General features: G+C 44.4%; 1 protein-coding gene across 3 annotated transcripts in view; it reads left to right on the top strand.

The window, feature by feature from the left end:
• The window catches only part of SPIDR (scaffold protein involved in DNA repair), a 279,388-nt gene that overhangs the window by 242,268 nt on the left and 9,222 nt on the right, over window positions 1-27,898 (top strand). For all 3 annotated transcript variants that reach the window (XM_025265438.3, XM_044928779.2, XM_044928780.2), the window contains 5 exons: window positions 16,343-16,427; window positions 17,401-17,544; window positions 17,631-17,690; window positions 19,951-20,155; window positions 20,988-21,134. In XM_025265438.3, coding sequence (XP_025121223.3) covers window positions 16,343-16,427; window positions 17,401-17,544; window positions 17,631-17,690; window positions 19,951-20,155; window positions 20,988-21,134 — 641 coding nt within the window. The remainder of the gene's footprint in view (window positions 1-16,342; window positions 16,428-17,400; window positions 17,545-17,630; window positions 17,691-19,950; window positions 20,156-20,987; window positions 21,135-27,898) is intronic.

Consider the following 27,898-nt stretch of genomic DNA (forward strand, 5'->3'; position numbering starts at 1 on the left):
CAGTGAACTGTGCTGTGTGACACAGTTAATCCTGTGTCATGTGAATTTCACCTCAGTCTTTTAAAGGGACATAAATGAATTCATTGCCCCAAAAGTACACTGCATTATGAAAACAGCTACAAATGTTTCATAAGTCCAGTTGGAGAAGAATAGTTTCTAAATGGAATGTCTAGGCATAATTTCACATGACTCAGAAAGACCTGATTAGGGAGTTAGGGCTCCTGAGTTAGGCTCAGGAGGAAATGTCGAGTATTGAACTTGAACTGTAAAGATTATTTTTGGGAAACTAGGACAAATTTCTTTAGTAAACTGGGCACTTCTCAACCATTCCTTACCTTTATCATTCAATGGACAACCCTTAAGAAGAGAAAACTCTTGTATATCTCTCTGTGTAACCAGTGATGGAGACATTGACAAAGGGGAAAACCGGCAGATTACAGAGAGGCTCATACGCCCACCAGGTTGATCACAGGAAGAGGAGGAGAGAGAACCACAAACCACCTGAAAGAGGCGTTTGAACTGTGTAGGCCAAGCATTAACCACTGTCAGGATTACTGCCCTAGTAGTGCTTCAGAAAACCATCCAATAAAAAGAAATTCACCCTGTCGGCAGTTAGATACAGAAGTTCTGCCCTGAGGGTCCTCTGCATGTCTGTCCCTGTCAGTGGTTCATGAACACGGCGGCTGAGTGTGGACGCAGGGCTGACGTCAGTCCAGTCGGCAGGAAGCTGACCTGCCAGCGGGGCTGCGCTGACAGTCCAAGGAGGTTTTTGCTGGAGCGGGTGGGGCTTTACCCAGAGGCTTTCAGGGTGTGGCTTGTGAGGTTCATCCAGTTCATGGCAGACACCCATGGGAGGGCACGTCCCCACCCATAAGTTCATTCCTGTTATCTCTTGACCAAAAATAGACTGTCTTGCTGGAGCCAAGTGTTACTTATCCTCATGTCCTCTGTAGCAATTAATACAGCGTGCAGTGAAAACCTGACTAAAATGATGAGGTCTGAACCACAGCAGACTGTCACAGTAGTTCTTGGCCATTTGAAAACATAAAGGAATTGTTAGTAGCAATCTCTGAAGTGGCTCAGACACCCACCCCTCTTCCTAAGTCGAACCCAGTTTACTGGGGTGATTTTGGCAGTGTCAGCCTGACTGGTGCAAGGGGCTTGCTTAGCAAAATCCAAGCTTCAGGAGTGACGCTGGTCACTGAGTAGAGGCAGTGGAGGGGAGAGCAGGGCTCCGCACCACCATCTGTGAGTCTCATCTCAGGTGTCGGTCAGCACGCTGGGGGCTGACCCCTCAGGCATCAGGCAGGACAGGTAGCACTTGCCTTCCCAGGTGGTTGTGATTTTGTGAGTTCACACACAGAAGTGGTTCTGCGCACCTGAAAACACCATAGTAGTGGTTCTACCCTTGCTCCTCCCACTTTTTTATCTTTTCCATTTAACTAAAAAGTAGAGCTCTGGTCAGCATTAGTCTAACTCTTTCTTTTCTTGTTTTTTACAAACAAAATGGGAAGAGTACGATGAGTAATTTAGAAGAATGATAACTAGAGGTTGGAAGTGTTTTTATTTTTTTCCAAGATAGAACAGAAATCAAGTTGGCCTTGTTAATTATAACAGTGGGCAAGAAGGGGTAATGAAGCCAGTGGAGTTAAAAGTACAGAGAGATTTTAGCTAAAGCAGGAATCCAAGAGACCAGAAGGAAGATCAGCTGATACGGGAACATAAAAACATCTGCTGCCTGACTCTGGTTAGTAATTTATCCAGTGAATTTACCTGCAGCACAGTAAGTCTAGAATTTAGCCAGTGGACAGGATTTTTTTGCTTTTTCATTCATTCCTTCTCTTACAAATCTCAATACTCCCCTTCTCCCCACACTCATCTCACAAAAATCAAAATGATCTACCTGTAGGGGACCAGCAGTTTTAAAGCTTTCAAACTTTTAAAAAATAGAAGTCCAAACAGCAAGCTCTGTGTTAATAACAAATCTGCATAGAGCTCTTCTGTTTAGAACTGGGAGGTGGTGGGTTGGGCCACCATGGCCCCTACCCAGCTCCTAAGGCTGCGTAATTGGGAAGTGATCACTGAGGACTGACTTTTGTTCTGGACATTTCACATATCAACACGGCTCTTTCTTGAGACTTCCCTGGTGGTCCAGTGGTTAAGACTCCTAAGGCAAGGGGCCTGGATTCCATCTCTGGTCAGGGAACTAGGTCCTGCATGCTGCAGCTAAGATTTGGCACAGCCAAATAAATAAACAAAGCTAAGTATTAAAAATATATGTATATGGTTTTTCCTCTTCCTCTCTCAGCATAATAGACTGGGGCAGCAGGCCTTATCGTGGGGCACTGGGCCATGTGATTCAGAAGCTTGGTGGGATGTTCCTTTTCATCTCAAATATGAAACACAAATGCTTGATTTTGCTTTTATTAAGTGCCTTCTCAAATTTGGAGAATCTTACATATGATAATTTTAGGTAGAAGCCACTTAAATCTTTTTGTCTGCAGTAAAATGCCTGTCTGTTCATATAGGACGTGGAAGTGGAAAGAGAAGAAGTGTCACTGCCACCGTGGTCCTTCTTTCTTTCCCTTCAACTCTCCAGCCTGCTGGCAAATTAGGTCATGTTACTGTGTTTTTAAGTAAAGACCCGGAAGCTCCTGAGACAAGTAATAACTTGGCTGCAGGTCAAGGGTGGGCCTGGAGCCTGGTCCTCCAGAGGCCAGCGGCTGCATCTCTGGTGCTCTGGCCTACATGTAGTTACTTCCAGTTCCAGGGGAATTCACTTCTGTTAAATTTCTCATTTGCTTTATAGTTGTAATCCCTGGCCCTCAGATCAGAAGTCTGACCATTTCTTGTCAGGAGTGATGTAAATTTAGATTCTTGGTGTTTTCCACTGTTTCTGTTAAACAGCAGCAGTGAGCCATCTCTGCTGGAATTATCTTGAATGACAGGAGGAACATCAGATCCATACTAAATAATTGCACTGAATGCCTCAGGTTTAGTTCAACATTTTTAATGAAAATATGACGTTTAAGAACTGGACATTTTCGTTACTATTTTTCATTATAGTATAGTTATTTTCATTACTATTCTTTTTAAACCAAAGACTTTGATCCTCCGCCTGGAATCACTGACAGTGGAGAGAGTGGTCCCAAGGGTGCCCTGGGGCTGGACCACATGTTGGAGAAGCATCAGACCAGGCCTCCAGGATTATCTGTGGGAGCTCACAGTACAGCAGCCGCCGTCACTGGTGGTTAATACATGGAGAAAAGGAGATTTAAACATCTCCTTTCCGCTGGGCATTTACTCCACGTCTTTCTCCACCAATGCAAACTTGTCTATAAACAAAGAAGAATGGTTGCTTTTCTCTTTGTTGTTTCCAATGGTGTCCTTTCCAGTTTCTGCCACCGCTAGTAACAGACACATGTGTGCGCCCTGTGTCTCCTTTACTGATCTTTTCACTTAGGCTTGTTTATGGGGAAACGTGACGTACACGAGAGCCGTTCCTCAGTGCAGAGTAGAGTGAACAACTGTAGGGCTACCCAGGATGCCACCACCAAATTCAAAGGACAAAACGTGCTGGGTGTCCGGGCGCCACGCCACGCCCCAAGACCTCTGCAGCCCTGATTTCCTCCGCTGTCTTCTTTGTAGTTTTACCATTTTATGTTTGCCTCAGAGCCCAGTCACTTGGCAGAGGGTTGTGTTGATTTGTTGCTTGTGCCCACGTAGACCATCCCCACAGGAGAGCAGAGGGTCTTCCGGGGAGTCTGTGCAGGGCAGCTACGTGGTATGTGAATTTGTGGTGATGGACTAGATTGTGAAGAGGCTAGCTTGTTTCAAATATGAGAGCGCACCTGTAATGTTGGATAAAAAGTGTATGTATCTATCAGAAAATCTGGGCTGACAGATTTTGTGTGGAGTGTGAGTGTTCCTGCCTCCACACTGGTAAGCAGGTCACATGACACTGTTGAAGTGATAAAGACCTCCTGGGCCCTGAGACCAGCCTGAGAACTGTCTGCAGTTCTGGACAGCAGCAGCTTGCAGCAAGAATTCCTTACTTCCCCTCTCTGAGTGTGTGTGTGTGTGTGGCAGTTCCTGCCCAGGTAGAACAGAAATGCACAAAGTACTTGTTTTATACGAAGTTGTGCTCAGTTCAGTTCCCTTCATTTGCTCAGTCGTGACCGACTCTTTGTGATCCCATGGATTGCAGCACACCAGGCTTCCCTGCCCATCACCAACTCCTGGAGCTTACTCAAACTCATGTCCTCTGAGTCGGTGATGCCATCCAACCATCTCATCCTCTGTCTTACCCTTCTCCTCCTGCCTGCAATCTTTCCCAGCATCAGGGTCTTTCCCAGTGAGTCAGTTCTTCCCATCAGGTGGCCAAAGTATTGGAGTTTCAGCTTCAGCATCAGTCCTTCCAATGAATATTCAGGATTGATTTCTTTTAGGATAGACTGGTTTGGTCTCCTTGCAGTTCAAGGGACTCTCAAGAGTCTTCTCCAACACCACAGTTCAAAGTATCAATTTTTCTGTCCTCAGTTTTCTTTGTAGTCCAACTCCCATACCCATACATGACTACTGGAAAAACCAGAGGTTTGACTATACAGACCTTTGTTGGCAAACTAATGTCTGCTTTTTAATATTGCTGTGTAAAAAAAAAAAAAAATATTGCTGTGTAGGTTGGTCATAACTTTTCTTCCAGGGAACAAGCGTCTTTTAATTTCATGGCTGCAGTCACCATCTGCAGTGATTTTGGAGCCCCCCAAAATAAAGTCTGTCACCGTTTCCATTGTTTCCCCGTCTACTTGCCATGAAGTGATGGGACTGGATGCCATGATCTTCGTTTTCTGAATGTTGAGTTTTAAGCCAACTTTTTCACTCTCCTCTTTCACTTTCATCAAGGGGCTCTTTAGTTCTTCTTCCCTTTCTGCCATAAGGGTAGTATAATCTGCATATCTGAGGTTACTGATACTTCTCCCAGCAATCTTGATTCTAGCTTGTGCTTCATTCAGCCGGGCATTTTTCATGATGTACTCTGTATATAAGTTAAATAAGTAGGGTGACAATGTACAGCCTTGACATACTCCTTCCCAATTTGGAACCAGTCCATTGTTCCATGTCCTGTTCTGACTGTTGTTTTTGACCTGCATAGAGATTTCTCAGGAGGCAGGTTAGGTGGTCTGGTATTCCCATCTCTTGAAGAATTTTCCACAGTTTGTTGTGATCCACATGCTCAAAGACTTTGGTATAGTCAATAAAGCAGAAGTAGATGTTTTTCTGGAACTCTCTTGATTTTTGATGATCCAGTGGATGTTGGCAATTTGATCTCTGGTTCTTCTGCCTTTTCTAAATCCAGCTTGAACATCTGGAGGTTCACGTACTGTTGAAGCCTGACTTGGAGAATTTTGAGCATTACTTTGCTAGCGTGTGAGATGAGTGCAATTGTGTGGTACTTTGAACGTTCTTTGGCATTGCCTTTCTTTGGGATTGGAATGAAAACTGACCTTTTCAGTCCTGTGGCCACTGCTGAGTTTTCCTAATTTGCTGGCATATTGACTCCAGCACTTTCACAGGCTTTCTTATCTCTCCTTGCTATTCTTTGGAACTCTGCATTCAAATGGGTATATCTTTCCTTTTCTCCTTTGCCTTTCACTTCTCTTCTTTTCTCAGCTATTTTTAAGGTTTCCTCAGACAACCATTTTGCCTTTTTGCATTTCTTTTTCTTGGGGATGGTCTTGATCACTGCCTCCTATACAGTGTCACAAACCTGCGTCCATAGTTCTTCAGGCACTCAGTCTATCAGATCTAGTCCCTTAAATCTATTTCTCACTTCCACTATATAATCGTAAGGGATTTGATTTAGGTCATACCTAAATGGTCTAGTGGTTTTCCCTACTTTCTTCAATTTCAGTCTGAATTTGGCAATAAGGAGTTCATGATCTGAGCCACTGTCAGCTCCGGGTCTTGTTTTTGCTGACTGTATAGAGCTTCTTCATCTTTGGCTGCAAAGAATATAACCAATCTGATTTTGGTGTTGACCATCTGTGATGTCCATGTGTAGAGTCTTCTCTTATGTTGTTGGAAGAGGGTGTTTGCTATGACCAGTGCATTCTCTTGGCAAAACTCTTTTAGCCTTTGTCCTGCTTCATTTTGTACTCCAAGCTGAAATTTGCCTGTTACTCCAGATATCTCTCGACTTCCTACTTTGGCATTCCAGTCTCCTATAATGAAAAGGACATCATTTTTGGGTGTTAGTTCTAGAAGGTCTTGTAGGTCTTCATAGAACTGTTCAGCTTCTTTAGCATTACTGGTCAGGGCATAGACTTGGATTACTCTGATATTGGATGGTTTGCCTTGGAGACAAACAGAGATCATTCTGTCATTTTTGAGACTGCATCCAAGTACTGCATTTTGGACTCTTTTGTTTACTATGATGGCTACTCCATTTCTTCTAAGAAATTCTTGCCCACAGTAGTAGATACAGTGGTCATCTGAGTTAAATTCACCCATTCCAGTCTGTTTTAGTTCACTGATTCCCAAAATGTCAGCGTTCACTCTTGTCGTCTTCTGTTTGACCACTTCCAATTTGCCTTGATTCATGGACCTAACATTCCAGGTTCCTATGCAATATTGCTCTTTATAGCATCGGACTTCACTTCAATCACCAAAGTTGTGTTAGTTAGTTATTTACTTAGTGTTTGGCTGTCCTAGGCCTTTGTTGCTGTGTGGGGCCTTCCCTAGTCTCAGCGAGTGGGGACTACTCGTCATTGTGGCGCTCAAACGCCTCATTCCCGTGACTTCTCTTGTTGTGACAAGTGGGCGCTAGAGCGCACGGGCGCAGCTGTGCACATGGGCTTAGTTGCTCCGTGACCTGTGGGGTCCTCCCGGACCAGGGCTGGAATCTGTGTCCCCTGCATTGCAATGTGGATTCTTTTTTTTTTTTTAATCAGTAATTACAGCTTTGTTTATGAAAATAAACTCATGTTCAGCATTTGTTCACCAGTTTGAATGCTACAATTCCAACTTAAAAATATAAAAGTGAGCATGTAAATTTCACTCTGTTCCTTTGTAAATGCCACCAACGTTATCAATACTTTTTTTTTAATGAACGCTTATCAACAAAGAAAATACTGAATTAATTTTGATACACCACATCATGGAATATCATGTAGCCTTTATAAAGAATTAAAACTATAACAAATGAGTTGGAAGAGATTTAGCAAGGTGGATTCTTAACCACTGGACCACCAGGGAAGCTCTAGTTAATATTTTTATATCCTAGATCTTGAAGAAAGAATTAAGATTAGGAAGGACATTTAAAAAATATAACTAGCAGATATCCTGCAAAATGTGAGGTATTCCAAAATTATAAATTTATCTTACATGGTTATATAATAAATTTAAGTGATGGTGCAAATAAATAGTAAAAAAGGCTTAATTTCAGATGTGTATGCATTTATTTTTCTTTTTTTTTAACGTAAAAAATTTTACTGGGTTATAATTAACATACAATATTATATTAGTTTCAAGTGTACAACATAGTGATTTGATATTTTTGTACATCATGAAATGGTCACCACTGTGTGACCAGTTACCATGGTTACCATAAGTTCTGTTCTGTTGCTACATTATATTAGTTTCAAATGTACAACATAGTGATTTGATATTTTTGTACATCATGAAATGGTCACCGCTGTGTGACCAGTTACCATGGTTACCATAAGTTCTGTTCTGTTGCCACATTATATTAGTTTCAGTGTACAACATAGTGATTTGATATTTTTGTACATCATGAAATGGTCACCGCTGTGTGACCAGTTACCATGGTTACCATAAGTTCTGTTCTGTTGCCACATTATATTAGTTTCAAGTGTACAACATAGTGATTTGATATTTTTGTACATCATGAAATGGTCACCGCTGTGTGACCAGTTACCATGGTTACCATAAGTTCTGTTCTGTTGCCACATTATATTAGTTTCAAGTGTACAACATAGTGATTTGATATTTTTGTACATCATGAAATGGTCACCGCTGTGTGACCAGTTACCATGGTTACCATAAGTTCTATTCTGTTGCCACATTATATTAGTTTCAAGTGTACAACATAGTGATTTGATATTTTTGTACATCATGAAATGGTCACCGCTGTGTGACCAGTTACCATGGTTACCATAAGTTCTGTTCTATTGCCACATCTCCACCTCTGTTTTGAGATCGTGTCCCCTGATTCTTTCCCAGCTTTGCTGAGTTTCTCTTCCTTTTACTAGCTTCTGAGGAAACCAGCTCCTCTGTCTTACAGCTCCACTGTCATGTCTAGAGCATCTGTTTGTGGCTTTGTTTAACCTTGTCAGTTTACCCTCTGAGCACTTAATTTTTTCAGTATCTCTATCTACAATTTGAAAATATCATCCCAAAATGCATGGAATTAACCTTGCAACGTGTTTAGTAATCCCCACACTTGTCGGGTGTTTGTGGGGTGTTCTTAGCAGAGCATGGTCTCTGAAGTCAGAGTACCCGACTTGATGCCATCACTGTCTAATTAAGGAACAGCTGATTTCTAATACAGTTGATTTCTAATTCAGGAATCTCTCCCAAAGAGGCACATCCCCATGAGCAGCCGCTCCCTCCCCTAGCCCCCACCACTGTCAGCAGCCCCTGGCAGCTGTTCATCTGCTGTCTGTGCCTGTGAGTTATAGTGAGGAACCGTGGATAGTGAGGAACCGTGGATAGTGAGGTCCATCCGTGTTGTATCATGTGTCAGTGCTTCAGCCCTTTTCATGGCGGCCTGATGCTCTGTTACATGGATATAGCAATCAGTAGTATTGTACCACTCTTTTTACTCACCAAGATGGCCAGTCCAGTTGGTAAAACTAGGGGTTTAGCTTCAGACAGACAGGCACAGAATGGCAAGGGGCGTGTGTGCTTTTCTTCCACAAGTTTGCCTGGGTTTGTACTTTTTGTTGTCCTTGCCCAGCCTTTCTTTGAGTAGTTTCATTATGTAGTGGGGGCAGGGAGAAAGTGGAAAGGAATGAGAGAACTTGTCTGCGGTTGAGGGAATAGGGTAGTGACTTTGCCCTTCATCCAGCTTTGTGAGTGTCCCGTTGCTGACATCACACCCCACCACTCTCCATGTGCTCCTGGTCATGTTCTCTGTCCTTGATGTCCTCTCAGGGTTTTTTCATATTAGAGTGTTTAAAAGTGGAAGTTAAACATTAGATTATATATATAGATAGATTTATATATATATATAAGTGCAAGTTAAATGTTAGATTCTGATAGAGTGCTTTAAAAGTACTAAACAGACTGACTAGCACAGTGAGGCAAGGCAAAACAAAAGAATCAGAAAGGAAGAAATAAAACTATGAGATGACATGATGGTCTATGTCAGAAATCCCAAGGAATATGTAAAAGACAAAAAGGTTCCTAAAATGAGTAAGTCAGTTTAGCAGAGTCCCAGCATACAAGATTAACATTCAGAAGTCAGTCACATTTCCAGTGAACCCTTTGAAACCAAAATTTAAAATACAATATTTTCAGTTGCTGAAAAAGGAGTATTTAGGCGTAACCCTAATGAAATATGTCAGGAGTTGTATGCTGCAAACTCCAAAACACTGATTAAAGGAATCAGTTGACATCTAAATAAACGTGTGCCACATCATGGATTGGAAGACTCAACATCGTGAAGATGCTACTTCTCCCCAGAAGAGTGGGTCAGCTTGACACAATGCCCATTAAAGTTCCAACAAAAAAATGTGTAGATATGTCTAGGCCTATTCCAAACTTTATTGGGAAATGCAGAGGAACCAGAATACATAAAACCACTTTGAAAAGGGATAGAGTGGGAGGAATGGCACCCAACTTCAGAACTTATTAAATGGCTACAAGAAACTGCTGCACTGGTGGAGGCATGACTAGTCAGTGGAGAGAACCTAGGAAGGGCTGTGGGATTAAGGCCACGTGACTCCTGACCAAGTGCAAATAAAGCCACTCAAGTGGAGGACAGATGGTCTCAGCTCACTGCCCATGGATGGGCAAAAAATTGATCTCAACCTCAATCTCATACCTCACAAAATATTTTAGGTTTAAATATAACACATAAAACTATAAAGTTTTTAGTAGAAAACCATTGGGACCTACTAAGAGTTCTGAGATAGACACCAAAAGTGTGATCCACGAAAGGAAAAAGATCAGTAAGTTGGACTTTATCAAAATGAAAATCTTTTGCTCTGCAAAAGATTGTATTAAGAAAATGAAAAGATAAGCTACAGACCATGGGAAAATATTTGTAAATCTTATATCTTAGACTATATAATGAAATCTCAAGACTCAGCAGCAAACATACACATACTCAGTCCAGTTAGAAAATGGGCCAAGGACATGAAGAGACATTTCCAAAGAGGACATCGTATGGCAGATAAATGCCCGGGAAGATGTTTGACATCACTGTCCTTAGGTAGAAGCACAGCATGACTGAGGTGAATATTACCACACTCCTGTCAGAACAACTGAAATGAGAAACAGTGGCAGCCTTGGATGCTAGTGAGGATATGAAGAAACGGTCTCTCATATGTTGCTGGTAGGGCGGTAGGGTGGTGTGGTCCCCTGCAGGAACAGAGTTGGCAGTCCCTTTAAAACCTGAACATGCTTAGCCAAGCAGCTGCACCCCTGGGCATTTATCTGGAGAAAAGAACATCAGCATTCCCATAAAATTCTGTGCCAAGTGTTTTTAATAGCCCCAAGCTGGAAAGAACCCCCATGTCCCTCAGAGGTGAATGGTAAACAAGCTGTGTCACATCCACACCATGGACAGTGCTCAGCAGTAAAAGCAGTGAGCTGCTGGTGCCACTGCAGCCTGGGTGGATCTCGAGGCCACTGTGCTGAGTGACGGAAGCCGAGCTGAACACGCCAGGCACCAACATGACTCTGTTTATGCAGGGTTCTTCTCTGAGGTTGTGTCAGTGCACATCAGACTGTGTGAATGCTGGTTACTCCCTCATGGGGTCTCCAGGCCTCGACTGGGCTAGCACTTTGGTGCCCATCCCTCAGGGAGCTGTGTGGAAGGAGAAGGGGCAGAAGTGGGCAGACAGGAGCAGTGGGCCCATCAGCCCCCAGCTTCCAGGGGACCCCTGGCATCCAGTGGCCGCCTCTCAACCTCAGCTGGCCCTGGTCAGTCACCCAGCTCTGTCCGGTCACCTACACAAACAGCCACTGCCAGGAGAAGGGGAGAGCGACTTTTCACCAGCGTGTCCCCATTTACTTGCCGCTTTTGTTCTTGATTTGGACCCAGAGTCCTGGTGTTGGCTGCAGACCCCGCCCTGTGCACCACATTCTGCTGCGATCCATGCGAGGGGCCAGAAGACAGCAGGGAAGCTTTGAGTCTCCTTCTCGGTGATGCCAAGGCCCTCATTCTCAACTCTGAGATTAACTGCTGGATCCTAAGCATTTAAAATAGTACATGCTATTAAATGTTGAAAAAATAAAAATGTGTAATATTAATTGTTAAGGCCACAAGCTTTTAATAACGTAAACAACATTATTATCTATTAACACTGTTGACAATAAAGGCAAAATCTAAGAAGCCTTTGAGATATATAGTTTTTTTTTTTCCAACTAAAACGGCATTTTTAAAACTGGTAAAATGCACATATTATAGAAGTTTCCATCTTAACAGTTTTCAGGTAGCAGGAAGTACATTCACAGTGCTCTGCAGCCATCATACCAGCATGTCCCAGAACCTGTCACCCTCGTGAAGTGAAGCTCTATCCCCTGAACCGGGGCTCCCTGGGCCCTGACAGCCACCCTCTACCTTCTGTCTGTGAATTGGTCTGGTTGGGGACAGAATGTGGTCCACTGGAGAAGGGAATGGCAAACCACTTCAGTATTCTTGGCTTGAGAACCCCATGAACAGTATGAAAAGGCAAAATGATAGGATACTGAAAGAGAAACTCCCCTGGTCAGTAGGTGTCCAATATGCTACTGGAGATCAGTGGAGAAATAACTCCAGAAAGAATGAAGGGATGGAACCAAAGCAAAAAGAATACCCAGCTGTGGATGTGACTGGTGATAGAAGCAAGGTCCGATGCTGTAAAGAGCAATACTGCATAGGAACCTGGAATGTCAGGTCCATGAATCAAGGCAAATTGGAAGTGGTCAAACAAGAGATGGCAAGAGTGAATGTTGACGTTCTAGGAATCAGCGAACTGAAATGGACTAGAATGGGTGAATTTAACTCAGATGACCATTATATCTACTACTGTGGGCAGGAATCTCTCAGAAGAAATGGAGTAGCCATCATGGTCAACAAAAGAGTCCGAAATGCAGTACTTGGATGCAATCTCAAAAACGACAGAATGATCTCTGTTCATTTGCAAGGCAAACCATTCAATATCACAGTAATCCAAGTCTATGCCCCAACCAGGAATGCTGAAGAAGCTGAAGTTGAACAGTTCTATGAAGACCTACAAGACCTTTTAGAACTAACACCCCAAAAAGATGTCTTTTTCATTATAGGGGACTGGAATGCAAAAGTAGGAAGTCAAGAAACACCTGGAGTAACAGGCAAATTTGGCCTTGGAATACGGAATGAAGCAGGGCAAAGACTAATAGAGTTTTGCCAAGAATATGCACTGGTCACATCAAACACCCTCTTCCAACAACACAAGAGAAGACTCTATACATGGACATCACCAGATGGTCAACACTGAAATCAGATTGATTATATTCTTTGCAGCCAAAGATGGAGAAGCTCTATACAGTCAGCAAAAACAAGACCAGGAGCTGACTGTGGCTCAGACCATGAACTCCTTATTGCCAAATTCAGACTGAAACTGAAGAAAGTAGGGAAAACCACTAGACCATTCAGGTATGACCTAAATCAAATCCCTTATGATTATACAGTGGAAGTGAGAAATAGATTTAAGGGCCTAGATCTGATAGATAGAGTGCCTGATGAACTATGGAATGAGGTTCGTGACATTGTACAGGAGACAGGGATCAAGACCATCCCCATGGAAAAGAAATGCAAAAAAGCAAAATGGCTGTCTGGGGAGGCCTTACAAATAGCGGTGAAAAGAAGAGAAGTGAAAAGCAAAGGAGAAAAGGAAAGATATAAACATCTGAATGCAGAGTTCCAAAGAATAGCAAGAAGAGATAAGAAAGCCTTCTTCAGCGATCAATGCAAAGAAATAGAGGAAAACAACAGAATGGGAAAGACTAAAGATCTCTTCGAGAAAATCAGAGATACCAAAGGAACATTTCATGCAAAGATGGGCTCGATAAAGGACAGAAATGGTATGGACCTAACAGAAGCAGAAAATATTAAGAAGAGATGGCAAGAATACACAGAAGAACTGTACAAAAAGATCTTCACGACCCGGATAATCATGATGGTGTGATCACTGACCTAGAGCCAGACATCCTGGAATGTGAAGTCAAGTGGGCCTTAGAAAGCATCACTACGAACAAAGCTAGTGGAGGTGATAGAATTCCAGTTGAGCTATTCCAAATCCTGAAAGATGATGCTTTGAAAGTGCTGCACTCAATATGCCAGCAAATTTGGAAAACTCAGCAGTGGCCACAGGACTGGAAAAGGTCAGTTTTCATTCCAATCCCAAAGAAAGGCAATGCCAAAGAATGCTCAAACTACCACACAATTGCACTCATCTCACACGCTAGTAAAGTAATGCTGAAAATTCTCCAAGCCAGGCCTCAGCAATATATGAACCATGAACTTCCTGATGTTCAAGCTGGTTTTGGAAAAGGCAGAGGAACCAGAGATCAAATTGCCAACCTCTGCTGGATCGTGGAAAAAGCAAGAGAGTTCCAGAAAAACATCTATTTCTGCTTTATTGACTATGCCAAAGCCTTTGACTGTGTGGATCACAATAAACTGTGGAAAAGTCTGAAAGAGATGGGAATACCAGACCACCTGATCTGCCTCTTGAGAAATTTGTATGCAGGTCAGGAAGCAACAGTTAGAACTGGACATGGAACAACAGACTGGTTCCAAATAGGAAAAGGAGTACGTCAAGGCTGTATATTGTCCCCCTGTTTATTTAACTTATATGCAGAGTACATCATGAGAAACGCTGGACTGGAAGAAACAGAAGCTGGAATCAAGATTGCCAGGAGATATATCAATAACCTCAGATATGCAGATGACACCACCCTTATGGCAGAAAATGAAGAGGAACTCAAAAGCCTCTTGATGAAAGTGAAATAGGAGAGTGAAAAAGTTGGCTTAAAACTCAACATTCAGAAAATGAAGATCATGGCATCCGGTTCCATCACTTCATGGGAAATAGATGGGGAAACAGTGGACACAGTGTCAGACTTTATTTTTTGGGGCTCCAAAATCACTGCAGATGGTGACTGCAGCCATGAAATTAAAAGACGCTTAGTCCTTGGAAGGAAAGTTATGACCAACCTAGATAGCATATTCAAAAGCAGAGACATTACTTTGCCAAAAAAGGTTCGTCTAGTCAAGGCTATGGTTTTTCCTGTGGTCATGTATGGTTGTGAGAGTTGGACTGTGAAGAAGGCTGAGCGCCGAAGAATTGATGCTTTTGAACTGTGATATTGGAGAAGGCTCTTGAGAGTCCCTTGGACTGCAAGGAGATCCAACCAGTCCATTCTGAAGGAGATCAGCCCTGGGATTTCTTAGCAAGGAATGATGCTTAAGCTGAAACTCCAGTACTTTGGCCACCTCATGAGAAGAGTTGACTAATTGGAAAAGACTCTGATGCTGGGAGGGATTGGGAGCAAGAGGAGAAGGGGACGACAGAGGATGAGATGGCTGGATGGCATCACCGACTCGATGGACGTGAGTCTCAGTGAACTCCGGGAGTTGGTGATGGACAGGGAGGCCTGGCGTGCTGCGATTCATGGGGTCGCAAAGAGTCGGACAGGACTGAGTGACTGATCTGATCTGATCTGGGTATCTCATACGAATAGAATCACACACTATTTGTCTTTTTGTGTCTGACTATATTCTTTATTTTAGATAATATTGGTAATTTTTCTTGTTCTGTGAGTAAAATGTATCTGTTTTTGAAAAATAAAGGAAACACTTAAACCAAAGGAAGAAAATAAATGTCACCTTTAAGTTCTACTCAGATAACCACTAAAAACATTTTTTTTTACTCTTTCAGAGAGAGACGTTATAATTTGTTGTCTGCTTTTCACTTAGCAAGGTATCATGAATATCTTTCCATGTCCATAAATAGTTTCTGTGTAAACATTTCAAAAGCTGTGTCGTATTTCATTGTGTAGATGCATCATAATTTTGTGTATTTTTTTATTGAAGTGTAGTTCATTTACATGGTTTCAGATGGATAGCAAAGTGATTCAGTTACACATACACGCATTTTCAGTTTCTTTTCCATTATCAGTTATTACAATTTATTGCATATATTTTCCTATCCTATACAGTAGGTTCTTATTGTTTATCTATTATATATATAGTGGTGTGTATCTGTTAATCCCAAAGCCCTAATATATCCCAGCCCCACTGCCTTTCCAGTCTGGTAACCATCAGTTTGTTGCTTACATCTGTGAGTCTATTTCTGTTCTGTAAATAAGTTCATTTGTATCATTTTATTAAGATTCTACATATAAGTGATATCATATGATATTTGTCTTTCTGTTTCTCACTTCCTTCACTTAGTATAATTTCTGGATCCATCCATGTTGCTGCAAATGGTATTATTTCACTCTTTTTTGTGGCTGAGTAGTATTCCATTGTCAGAGAAGGCAATGGCACCCCACTCCAGTACTCTCGCCTGGAAAATCCCATGGACGGAGGAGCCTGGAAGGCTACAGTCCATGGGGTCACGAAGAATTGGACACGACTGAGCGACTTCACTTTCACTTTCATGCATTGGAGAAGGAAATGGCAACCCACTCCAGTGTTCTTGCCTGGAGAATCCCAGGGACAGGGGAGCCTGGTGGGCTGCTGTCTATGGGGTCGCACAGAGTCGGACACGACTGAAGCAGCTTAGCAGCAGCAGCAGCAGTGTTGCATTGTATATATGTACCACGTTTTCTTTATCCACTCCTCTGTCGATGGACATTTAGGTCGCTTCCATGTCCTGGCTATTGTGAATAGTGCTGCTATGAGAGTTGGGGTGCATGTGTCTTTTTGAATTCGAGTTTTCTCTAGACATATCAAATGCATGATAATTTAGTGAACAGTTTCTTTCCTGAGCTTACACATTCCAGGTTGCAAGGTCTGTCTGTCTGTGTGTGTGCCCCTGACTTCATCACGTATTCTGAATGTTGGCTTCTTGGTGTTCAGCCTGCATCTGACCGGCTCACTGATCAGCATCTCTTCTTTTTTCAGGATGGCTGAGCTTTTTAGTTTGATTGACACCATGTGGCCTCCACGGGCAGCTCTGAAAGCAACAGGCCCTGGCACAGCCTTCGAGGTAAGCCTGGCATTGAGGCACTGCCCTGACAGAACAGTGCACCTCCTGAGAAACCCTGTGAGGTTAGCCTGGCATTGAGGCACCGCCCCCCCCACCCACACACACACACACACACACACAGTGCACACCCCCTGAGAAGCCTGGATCCAGTGAGTGTGAGCCAGGACAGAGGTCACACTGCTGCCTCACTTGTAGGCTGGAGTCTGGCTACCTTCTCCACCATGTCACATGCGTGCTTCCAGAGGTTCCTTTATGGTGACCTCTCTCCACCCCCATTGTCATGGGCCACTGCACGCTGAGGGTCTCAGCCTTGCACCCAACAAGAAGCACGTGGTTTCCCTGCCTCCTTCCAGTCAGTAGTAGAACCACCACTCAGTACCAGTTAGAGCAGAGACTCAGTGCACGGAATCTGTGGGCATTGGTCCAACCGCTAGCTCAGCTCAGCTCGAGGTCTGCCTCTCCTTCTTCCTCATGCCGTGTATGATAGCTAGTTGCCCACAGGTAGCAAAATTAAGGAAGAGTATCTGTCCTTTTTGCTCTGAACCCTGTCCAGCAGGCTGGCAGCTACTGCTTCAGGCCTTGGCTCCCCAGGCTGAGAGCTGGCCCCTTGCTTGTGTGGTTCTGACTCCTGGCACAGGCGGACACAGTAGCTCTGTCCAGAGCTGGAGCAGCGGCCCAGTCAGAAATGCCATTTCTAGATGCCTCACAGGGAAGAACTTTGTGAATGGAGTCTTCAGTAAATCTGGAGATTGAATTTCTAGAATGACATCTTGAATTGGTGATAAATTCAGGAGCACAGAAACTCTCATGCTGGGTCCAGAGAGAAACAACCCCATCTGTAAAGAACCTTGCAGAGAGTCAGTCTGCATCTGTGAGCAGAGATGGCTCTGTTGAAGAGTCAATTTATTTTAATAGTGCATTTGAGTCTTTTGGCAGTGCATTCATGTTCTACTTTTGTCTTCATTTTAAACAGGAGAAAACTCATTTGCATCCTCCTAGCTTCTGTTACATCCTCAGCGCTCATCCAGACGTGGGGCAGATTGATGTAATTGAAGACGACCCTGTTGCGGAACTTTACCAGCCACCGACTCCCCGCTTCTTAAAAGAAATTCTGCAGGTGGTGCCTTTCTGTGTGCCAGGCCTCTGTTGCTTTGCTGTGTGTGGGCTTGGGGAGACTTATGCACTGTTTTCAATCCATTCCAGACGGACGGCCTCTGTACCCATTGCAGCTTCTGTGCCAGAGTGATTTACCGGAGACCACAGGTGATCCATCTCTCTTTCTCTTCACATGTCGTACAGCTTACCAAAGGATAATCTCCCTCAGAAATGGGTGGAGTCCCCAAACAGAAAAGCATTGTTGAATGCCAGTTATGCGCGATCCGCACTGACATGGTGGTAAGTGCACGGCTTGTGCAGGTGGGGCTGCGGCCTCTCATGAAGTCCTGGGTGTGAAGCCAGCAGAGTGTGCTCTCAGGACGTGAGCAGCAGCCTCGTGGCTGTCACTCACTGGCTCCTGCCCACAGCCCTGCAGCTGGGCCAGAGGTGGAGGGGCAAGGAGTGTTCAGATGCGCTGCCACCTTCAGCTGGTCTGTGGAAATCCTTGCCCTTCCTGAGAAACTGATCATTTGCTAAGATGAACTCCTCCGTCCAGTGCAAGGCCATGTGCGGGACCTTGGGGTCCTGTCCCTTCTGTCTCCTTCAGATGGAACGTTTCTTCATCTTTCTTTTCTTTTATGACCTTGTCACTTTTGAAGAAGAGGTTGATGACTTAATAGAATGCCCCTCCATTTAGATTTGCCTGATCACAAAGAGATTTGTGATCTATGCCACATAAAAATGCTGTGTTCATACCAGGAGCACACAGTTGAGCTGTCCCAGTGCTGTGATTTGATACCAGTTGATTAAGTTGATTAAGATTTCCCTACTCTAAAGTTAACTAATAAATATTCCATACTTATTGCTTAATAACTGTGTAACAAATGTTTTGTAGGAAGATAGCTTAAGACTATTTTAATATCCTGTTTCTTATCAATTCATTATAACATCTATATGAATCTTGCTTGAATTATTACTCTGATAGTGGCTAAATGATAATTTTCTAATTCCAGCATTTTTCTACATTTATTAGTTGGCATTGGCTATACTTAGGAACTTTTATTTCCATGATTTATTTATGCATTCAGTCATTTATCTCAGCTTGAACTAGTAGATTGAATTTTTATTCAATGGGTTGTTATCCGTAACTGTCACTTATTCCAATGCTTACATCTCCCCAGATTCAGGACAGCTCCCGTGTCCTTTGGACGTGTCCCCATCACTCCTCAAGGGCTCCCTTACTTTCTGCAATAATAAGATGCTTCAGACTCATCTTGTGTTTCCTCTGCTCTGAAGTCAGCTGTCTGCTAAGGAGCCCTGGTTGATTTTAGTGAAGAATGGCATTTAGAAGCCAAGATCTGGGTCCTTGGTGGGCTCATTGCTGCTGGGCCATCTCAGCAGATGGAACAAGGGAGTATGTGTGTGTCCTCATGCACATGTACCTACCACTCCACATCTGTTCTTTCTTTACACCTGTCTCTACCTAAAACTCATCATCTTATACCAGTACTTCCAACTCGAGGCCATAACCATGGAACTGACTCGAGATTTCCTCACTTCTGTATTAATTACTCCCTCATCCAGCTCTGAGAAACCTGGCTCTCACTTTCCTCAGTATAAACTTCTCTAATTTCTTATATGTAATCAACCTCCCAACCATGTGAACCACCTCTTCCACTCAGCTCACAGCTCCTGACCTCGCCAGTCACCTTCTTTGCCCAGTCATGTCCACCAGCCATGTGGGATTGTCAGCCTGACCACACCATCCATCCCAGCAACACCCAGACCCTCATGCCAACCAGCTTCTTATAGCCCGGCCCTGCTGATCCCAGGGGAATTTCCAGTCAGATCCTTGTCCCCATGTGCATCTACTGAGTCCTAATGGCAGAAGACTGTGATGTAGTTGTGTCCTAGCCACCTCCCGAAGGCCCTGTGTCCATGACCGTCACACTGGAGTGTAGGATTCACCATGTGCATCCGTGGGGCCAGGGGTGTGAGCATTTCATTCATAACACTTCCTCATCCTTGGGACACTTACAGCTCGCAGGAGAGAAGAGTGTGTATGCTTCGTGGAAGCCACTGTGATGACTCACATCCTCACCCTGTGGACGTGGGATTGGGAGGAAATGCGTGGCTTCTTCCTCTTTGGTCAGAGGATTTGGAGAGAGGAGCCAGGGAGGGGCAGGCCTCCCCCCAGCCATGGAGCCCTTAGAACAGTGACAGGGCTGGAGCTTACTGGGCTTGGCCATGTCTGGGGTGCTGATGACCACATATGCAAAGGCCGTTGCATCTGTGGAAATACTTATTGAAAGGATATCAGAAATATTAGTGTTAATAATAATCATCTAAGATTATTGCCTTTAAAAATAATTTTGGATTTAAGAAGAGCTACCAGGTTAATAGCCTTGACCGTGACTTTGAATTCTAGGCAAACAGTTTGTTTCTGGAGCCAAGGGAGATGTGGCTGGTGGTGACCGACATTACTCTGCAGACGCTGGACGAGGACTCAAGCCTCCCCAGAACCGTGCCTGTGCGTGTGGCTGCCTCATGCCTGCTGGACCAGGAGGTCCGGGATGCTCTCTGCAAGGCCACCTCCCAGAGCTTCCTCTTCCGGGATGCTCTCCGAGACCAGGGTACGCCTTCCTCTTACTGAAAGCGCTGGTCTGTCCCCTGGCCCAGAGTTCCCTGCAGACCAGGCCCCTGTGACAGCTGCCTAGACAGAATAGAGCCCCGCCTGTGGTGCTGGCATGCAGGGGTGATGCTGGGGTCACTGGGAGGATCTGTTGGGGTCACGCTTTATGGGTACAGAAGTAACAAAGCTGCTGTCTAGAGCACCACTTTGTAAAACAAACAGAGAGCTCAAGCATTTATGTCCATCCTTCGATGTCCACCCTCTGCAGCACCAAGTCTCTGTCTAGAGAAAGGTGGTGTTCGCATGTGACCTACATACATGTTCTTACCAGGTAAACCCTGTAAAACATGTACCTTGTGCCATGTCAGGCTGTGTAAATACTGGTTGATGTGCAGCAAATCCACATTTTGCTTTCTGGAACTTTCTCTAAGTGTTTTCCAACCCCGGTAGTCTGCATCCGAGCTGGCTAGAGTCTGCAGATGTGGAGCCTGTAGGTATGGAGACCTGACTCTGTGCTTATACCCGTCAGCACTCTTTCCAGGAACCACAGTAGGACCTTGCCTGGACAGCGTATTTTCAGTGTTGAAGCTGTGTGACACGAAGTTGGTCTTTCTGCATCAAATGTGAACCCGTGTTTGTGTGTGTTTACAGCTCTGGCTCCCTTTCTGCACAGGCTGTGTCCCTGGACACACAGGGGCCCCACGCCAGTGCCCCTGGCCACCCCTTCTGCCCCTAATTGCCAGGAGGCTGGCAAAGGATGCGTCTCTCCTGGCAGGAGAACTTGCTAGTTTCAAACCTAGAACTGCAGTAATCCAAAGCATCTCTGTTGGCAGGTCAGATTGTCTGTGTTGGCCGAACTGTCCTCCTGCCTCTGAAACCTCGTGAGGGTGTGACCGTGGGTGCCTGGGAGCTGACAGGCCCCCTGCGTCTGGATGAGCTGGGCCCTGGCACTCGGGTCAACTCCATTTGCAGCATCCAAGGTATGTATCGATCTTGATGGAAGAGAGATTTGTATTTTCTTAAATACCCCACTCACTTTGTGTTCGTTATTTATTCAGTGAGTGTTTGTTGAGTACCTGACATATGGTACGTGAGGAACAAAAGGAAAAGACTCCGGCCTTTCAGACACAAGCAGAACCAGGTTGGCAGCCTCTGGGGCTCCGAGTGCCTATCCCGGGCCCTCCCTGTGGGCACAGACAGGAGCCCTGAGCCGAGGGGGAGGGGAGGGTGAGCCCGACAGATGAGGTGGTGGGGCGGGGGGCGAGCAGGACCTGCCCAGCCTGCTGATGGGGCAGGGTGGGTGAGCTCCGGAGTGGGAGGAGGTGGCAGAGGTGTGTGTGGCGGGGGTGGCAGTCGGGGGTGGGGGGATTCAGGACGGAGGTGGATGTGAGGGAGGGTTCAGTCAGGAGACTGGATACGCAGGGGAACAGTGATCTGGGACAGCACCGTGCTAGTCAGCTTCCAGAAGACGTACAGAGACGTACAGAAGATGTACAGAGATTCCGCACGTACGTTGCAGGCCTGTGTCCTCCACCCCAGGGCCACTCGACCCCCAAACCCCGTGTGCTTTTTATGAATGGCAAAGGCTGTGACCCCACTGCTGCTTGAGCCCAAGTCCCCTGTGTGATTGTGAGGCTGAGCACGTGTCCGTTGTGTTTTCCTTCAGTGCATTCCCTTTACCCTAGTGTTCCCACCGAGATGTAGCTCCTCAGGCTCGTGGACTTGAAGAAGGCAGGCTCCAGCCGTCAGCTGGGTCTATTCTTGCCCCCACTCTCTCATCTCTGCTCCAAGGATGGCAGGACTGACCTCAGAGACTCCTCAGGTTGAGGAATACATGGGCTGACAGGGAAGCCGAAGTTCTGTGCTCCGACTGCCACAGGCGGGCGGCTGGCTGGGGGCTCGGGGGCTGGAGCCAGTGACAGCAGGGATGGGGCCAAGACTGCCACCCCTGCCCAGGCAGAGCTGGTGCAGGCCTTTCAGGAAGGTGGGAGGGCACGTGGGAAACCCAGGACAGCTGCACAAGCTCCATGTGCTGGAGCAGAGGGGCCAAGGTGGCCAGCTGGCCCTGTCCTGTTCTGCTGTCCCAGCTGTGCTAACGGAGTGGAACAGTCAGGTTTTTGTCTTGATGAAGCCTTGTTTTCAGCACCACGGGTCGACTCTGGAGTAAAATGGGGGCTGGCTGTTGGCTGTTGGGAGGAGCACAGGGGAGGTTGGCTGAGAGTCTGGAGGCTGGGCGGGCCGGTGGACGGGCGTGAAGGCCGGACTCTGCAGAGCCGCACAGCCTGTCTGCGGCCTGTGCTCTCTAGGCTCCCATCCCCTCGGGTCTCCCAGGGTAGGTCATCCAGGCTCAGAGCCAGTGGAAGGAGGAAGAAGTGACTCCAGGTGACAGTTCCCACCCCCAAACCCCTCCCACATTTTATGAGAAAATGTACCTGAAGAGCTGGCTTCCTGAGAAGGGTTTGGAGCCAGACCACTGTAACCTGCAGCCAGGGAGTAAGAAGCCTAGAGATGCAGGCCAGGAGCGTGCAGACAGTGGTGAGACAGAGACTTGCCTTTCCTAAAGAACCTCACATTTTAAAGAAATAATAATTTACAGTGAGATTTACAAAATACAAAATGTAACCATTTGAATGAGAAATTCGGTGGCAGTCCGTTTACAGTAGTGTGCAACCCCTCCTAGTTTACGTTTTGGCCTTTGTCGTCTCACTGGCTTTGAAAATAGAGTGGCAGCCTAGCTTTCAATCACAGTGTCAACGAGCAGAAATTCACCCTTTTAAAGTGTGCAACTCATTGTAGTGTATTCATACAGTTGTGCAAGCATGGCCACTAACTAGCTCCAGAGAGAAACCCTGTGTCCGTCAGCATGCACATCCCATCCCCTCCCAGCCCCTGGCTCCCGCTCCTCTGCCCTCTGCCTCATGGACACTCATGTGAATGAATCATACGCTGTGTGCTCCTTGGTTTCTGGCTGCTTGCACTCAGCAGGACATTTTCAAGGCGTTTCTCAGGCTTTGTTCCTTTCTGGGGCTGAATAGTCCATCATACGGATAGAGCCTGTTTTATTTATCCATTCATCAGTGGATGCACACTTTTTTGATCCTATAATTCATGCTGCTGTGAATTTTCATGTAAGGTCCTTGGGTGGACATCTACTTCCTGTTCTTTGGGTGTATTCGTGATGTCTGACATAGTTTTCATGTGGGCCACAATCACAAATAGCAGCAGCAGCAGAAGCCGTGCTCCCTCCTCGCGTGATGGCGGAGGCATCTGTAGGAGGCTTCTGTAGGACCCTTCAGAGGGCAGAACGTGAGGCTGAGACTGAACAACCCATGTCTGGACGTGGTGACCAAAGGGAGTGTCGGGAGGTACAGCCCAAGATGAGGGAGATCAGGTGTCCACTGTGACCTGTCTGGAGAGGGGCAGTGTTGGTGGAGGGTCTATGGCCAGAGGTGCCTGTGGAGTGACCCCGGCCCGACACAGACCTCCTCGTGCTCCTGGAGCAGAGCTGTGACATGTGACATCCCCTTGCTCCGTCCTCCCAGCACTGGGTATTCTCAGGTTGTAGATCGTCAGTCATTCTCACAGGTATGTGCTGGTGTCAGGTTGCTGATTCAGTTTGTGTTTTCCTGACAGCATGTGCTATGGAACGTCATTCCTATGTTTATTTGACATCTGTATATCTTCTGTGGTGAGGTGTCTGCGAAGGGCTTTGTCCGTTTTTATTTGGGTTATTCACTTTCTTATTGAGTTTTTTGAGTTTTTCATATATTTTGGATAGCAGTCCTGTCCTAGATAGGTATTTTGCAAATATCTTTTCCCATCTATGGCATCTCATCTCTTAACAGTGTCTTTTGTGGACTAATTTTAATTTTAATGAAGTCCAACATAGACTTCTTTTTCCCCATGAATTGTGGTTTTGATGTTGTATTTAAAAACTCATTGCTCCGTCAAAAAAAAAAAGATTTTTTTCCTGTTTTCTTTAAGGAATTTTATAGTTTTGCATTTTACACTTCAGTATACAATCCATTTTGAGTTAAATTTTGTAAAAGAGGCAAGGTCTTTTTCTAGATTCCTTTTTTCCCGGGTGTTTGTCAGTTGTTGTAACACAATTGGAAACACTGTCTTTTCTCTATTGCAATGTCAGGTCAGTTGACTGTGTTCGTGTGGGTGTGATTCTGTTGCGTTGGTTTTTTCTTTCGAGGGCAGGATGCTGTCTTGCTGATGGTGGCTCTGTTGTGTTGTGTCCTCAGCTCCATTCTCCTCCAGTATTGTCCTGCCTACTCTAGGCCTTTCTGCCTCCCGTTTAAACTTGAAACTTGGCTTATGGTATCCACAAAGTGACTTGCTGTGCTTTTGATGAGAATCGTGTTGAATCTGCAGTGCACCTTAGAAAAAATGTGCATCTTAACAGTGTTCAGTCTTCCTGTACGTGAACATGGACTGTCTCTCTTATAATTTTGATCTTTGATGTATTTCAGCAGTGTTATAATTTTTCTCATATAGATCTGTATGTATTTTGCTACACTTATACCTAAGTATTTTATTTATTTTAGCTAATATAAATGTATTGTGTGTTTTTAATTTAAAATTTCACTTGTTCATTGTTAGTGTATAGGAAAGCAATTGACTTTTGTATTTTAACTTTGTATCCTACAACCTAGCTACAGTCATTTTGTAGCGCTAGATTTTTTCTTGTTGATTCTTTGAGATAGTCTATATAGGAAACTGTCACTTGTGAACAAGGACAAGTTTTTCTTCACTCCCAGTCTCTATCCATTTTATTTCTTTTTCTGGCCTTCTCACCTTAGCTGGATTCCCAGCACCAGATTGAAGAGAAGTGATGAGAGAGACCTCCTTGCCCTGTTCCTGATCTCAAGGAGAAAGCACCACCTTTCCCACCATTAGTCAGTGATGTCAGCTGTCAGGGTTTTGAGTGTTTGTTGTTTTTACAGCTAAAGATAATATCTCTTTATTCCACATATTGAAGGGAAAGAATGTACCGGTCTCTTACTTCCCCTCCAGTCAGTTCTGATTATTAAGATCGATAATGTTCCGTTCTGCAGCTGTAAAGCTTTGCCCTTTGTTGCAGATTGATCCTCATAGATGAAAAACAGTAAATGGTATTTTATTATAATGATTATATAAATATTTTTCACTGAACAGGAAACTAGTACATACTCTATTTCCTTTCTTGTATGATTCTTTTCATGGAGTTTTGTATTGAATTTTGTTTTACTTACACTGCCTGCTCTATACTCTTAATTATTTTCCAAATCCTCAAAAATGGTGACAGATCCTTGGAGCCATCCTTTTCCTATGTAATTTCTCTCCTGGAGCCTCTGTCCCTCTGAACCTTCCTTGACTGGTTGCTCTGCTGTCCTCTGTCATCTAGGCCTCCTCTGTATTAATCCTTTAAGGTCATCCTTTCCTAAATCACAGAACTTCTTTATTGGTTTATTCCAACTGTAGGCTTTTTTTTTTTTTTCAATAAAAAGTAATTTTATTTTATTTTATTTTATTTCCAACTACAATTTTATTTTATTTTTAAACTTTACAAAATTGTATTAGTTTTGCCAAATATCAAAATGAATCTGCCACAGGTATACATGTGTTCCCCATCCTGAACCCTCCTCCCTCCTCCCTCCCCATACCATCCCTCTGGGTCGTCCTGTAGGCTTTTAATAAATGTTCTTTACCAAGGTGAGGAAACTTCCTCTACTCGTAGATTAATGAGAGTTTTTATCATCAGTGGGTATTGGATTTTGTCAAGTGGCTTTTCTACATCTATTGATACGATCATATGATTTTTCTTCTTTATTCTGTTGATATGATAGACTGTTGTTATTTAGTCGGTAAGTCATGTCTGATTCTTTATGACCCCATGGACTGTAGTCCACCAGGCTCCTCTGTCCATGGAATTTCCTTGTAAGAATACTGGAGTGGGTTTCCATTTCCTTCTCCAGGGGATCTTCCCCACCTAGGGATTGAACCCATGTCTCCTGCACTGGCGTATATTCTTTGGTGCTAAGCCTCCAGGGAACCCCGGTGATAAATTACAGTAGTTGATTATTTTAAGTATTGAATCAGCTTATAAACCTGGAATAAGTCCCATTTGGTCATGGTATAATCCTTTTTTATATATAGTTGGATTAGATTGCTAATATCTTGCTAAGGACATTTGCAGCTCTGTTCATGAGAGATCCTGGTCTGTGGTTGTCTTTTCAGGTAGTGTCTTTATCTGGGTTTGGAATTAGGTGCGTGCTGTTGTTAGGGGATGAGTTGAGAAGTACTCCCTCTGCTACTGTCTTCTGGAGGGAACTGCACAGGATTGGTATCATTTCTTTCTTAAATGTTTGCTCGAATTGATCAGTGAACTCCTCTGGGCCTGGTGCTTTGTTTTGGAAAGTTATGAATTATTGATTCAATTTCTTTAATACAGGCTTACTTCATTTTATAGCGCTTGGTAGATACCATGCTTTTTACAAATTGAAGGTTTGTGGCAGCTGTGTGTCAAGCAAGTCTATCCCTGCTGTTTTTTCAGTAGCTCACTTAGTGTTTTGGTGTCACATTTTGGTAATTCACGCAGTATTTCAATTTTTTTCATTATGGTTATATTTGTCATGGTGATCTGTGATCAGTGATCTTTGATGCTGCTATTACAAAAAGATTGCAGCTTGCTGAAGGCTTAGATGACGGTTAGCATAATTTAGCAATTAAGTATTCTTTAATCAAGGTGTTTGTTTTTTAGACATTATGCATTTGTTGCACATTTAATAAGCCATAGTATAGTGTGGACATAGCTTTTATGCACACTGGGAGCCAGGGATCGAACCCAGATCCAGCCGTCGCCTGGCTTGCCAGAAGGGGGTTGCCAGTGGTATGAAGACCCCAGACAAAATATATTTCCTCAGCTCGAGTCGTGTTCTGTAATTGGAAGGAAATTGCTTAATCCCATGTAATTGTAACTATTGTTAGCACTCATGGGTACCCTAGGATAAAAGGAACTGTGGTTTGTACCAGTCTTCTTTTTCTTAATTCATTTAGCAGACTCGCCATAACTGTGTGATTGAGTCTCTGTGCTGGGAGCCCTCCCCTCAGCCTGGACTCTGCCCTCTGTGAAGACGTGCCTTCTGGCTGTGCTTTTACTGGCTTAACTTTGACTCAATCTTGATTAGATTTGTAAGAACAATGGAATTAGCTAGGCAGTCTTTTTTAAATCAGGATGTATTATTTTCCTTTTCAAAAAGTCATTCAAGGATGCATTGCAGGAATGCATTTTAATAAACCAAGCCTACTTAGTTCTCATTATTTTATCCTCTACAGATAAATTTTCTCCTAATGTTTGTTCTAGTGGAAAATTAAATTCTTTGCTCCAAGAGTGGGAAGGATGACTCTCCAGTGTTTCTGGAAACTTAGTTCACATCTTACTTTTTCTCAGATGTCTTATTTCACCACTCTTCAACAAGGATGGTCTGAGATTTGCAGTGTTTCTTGATGGTATGTACAGTGCTTCACATTCCAAGAAAATTAGACCAACTCAATCTCCTGTTTAAAATTCCTTCCTGGCTTCTCATCCCTTCCAAGATCAAGTCTAGAATCCCAAGGAGACTTGGAAGGTGCTGGCCTGCACAGTTCTCTGCTGTCTCACCTGCCTCTTCTCTTCTCTGCCTCTCTGGCCTCCAGCCCCACCAGGGTAAAGGGTGGGCCTGTGCCCCTCCCTACCAGCAGCCCCACCTCAGCTCCA

The sequence above is a fragment of the Bubalus bubalis genome, chromosome 15 (genome assembly GCF_019923935.1).
Source record: "Bubalus bubalis isolate 160015118507 breed Murrah chromosome 15, NDDB_SH_1, whole genome shotgun sequence".
Taxonomy (NCBI): domain Eukaryota; kingdom Metazoa; phylum Chordata; class Mammalia; order Artiodactyla; family Bovidae; genus Bubalus; species Bubalus bubalis.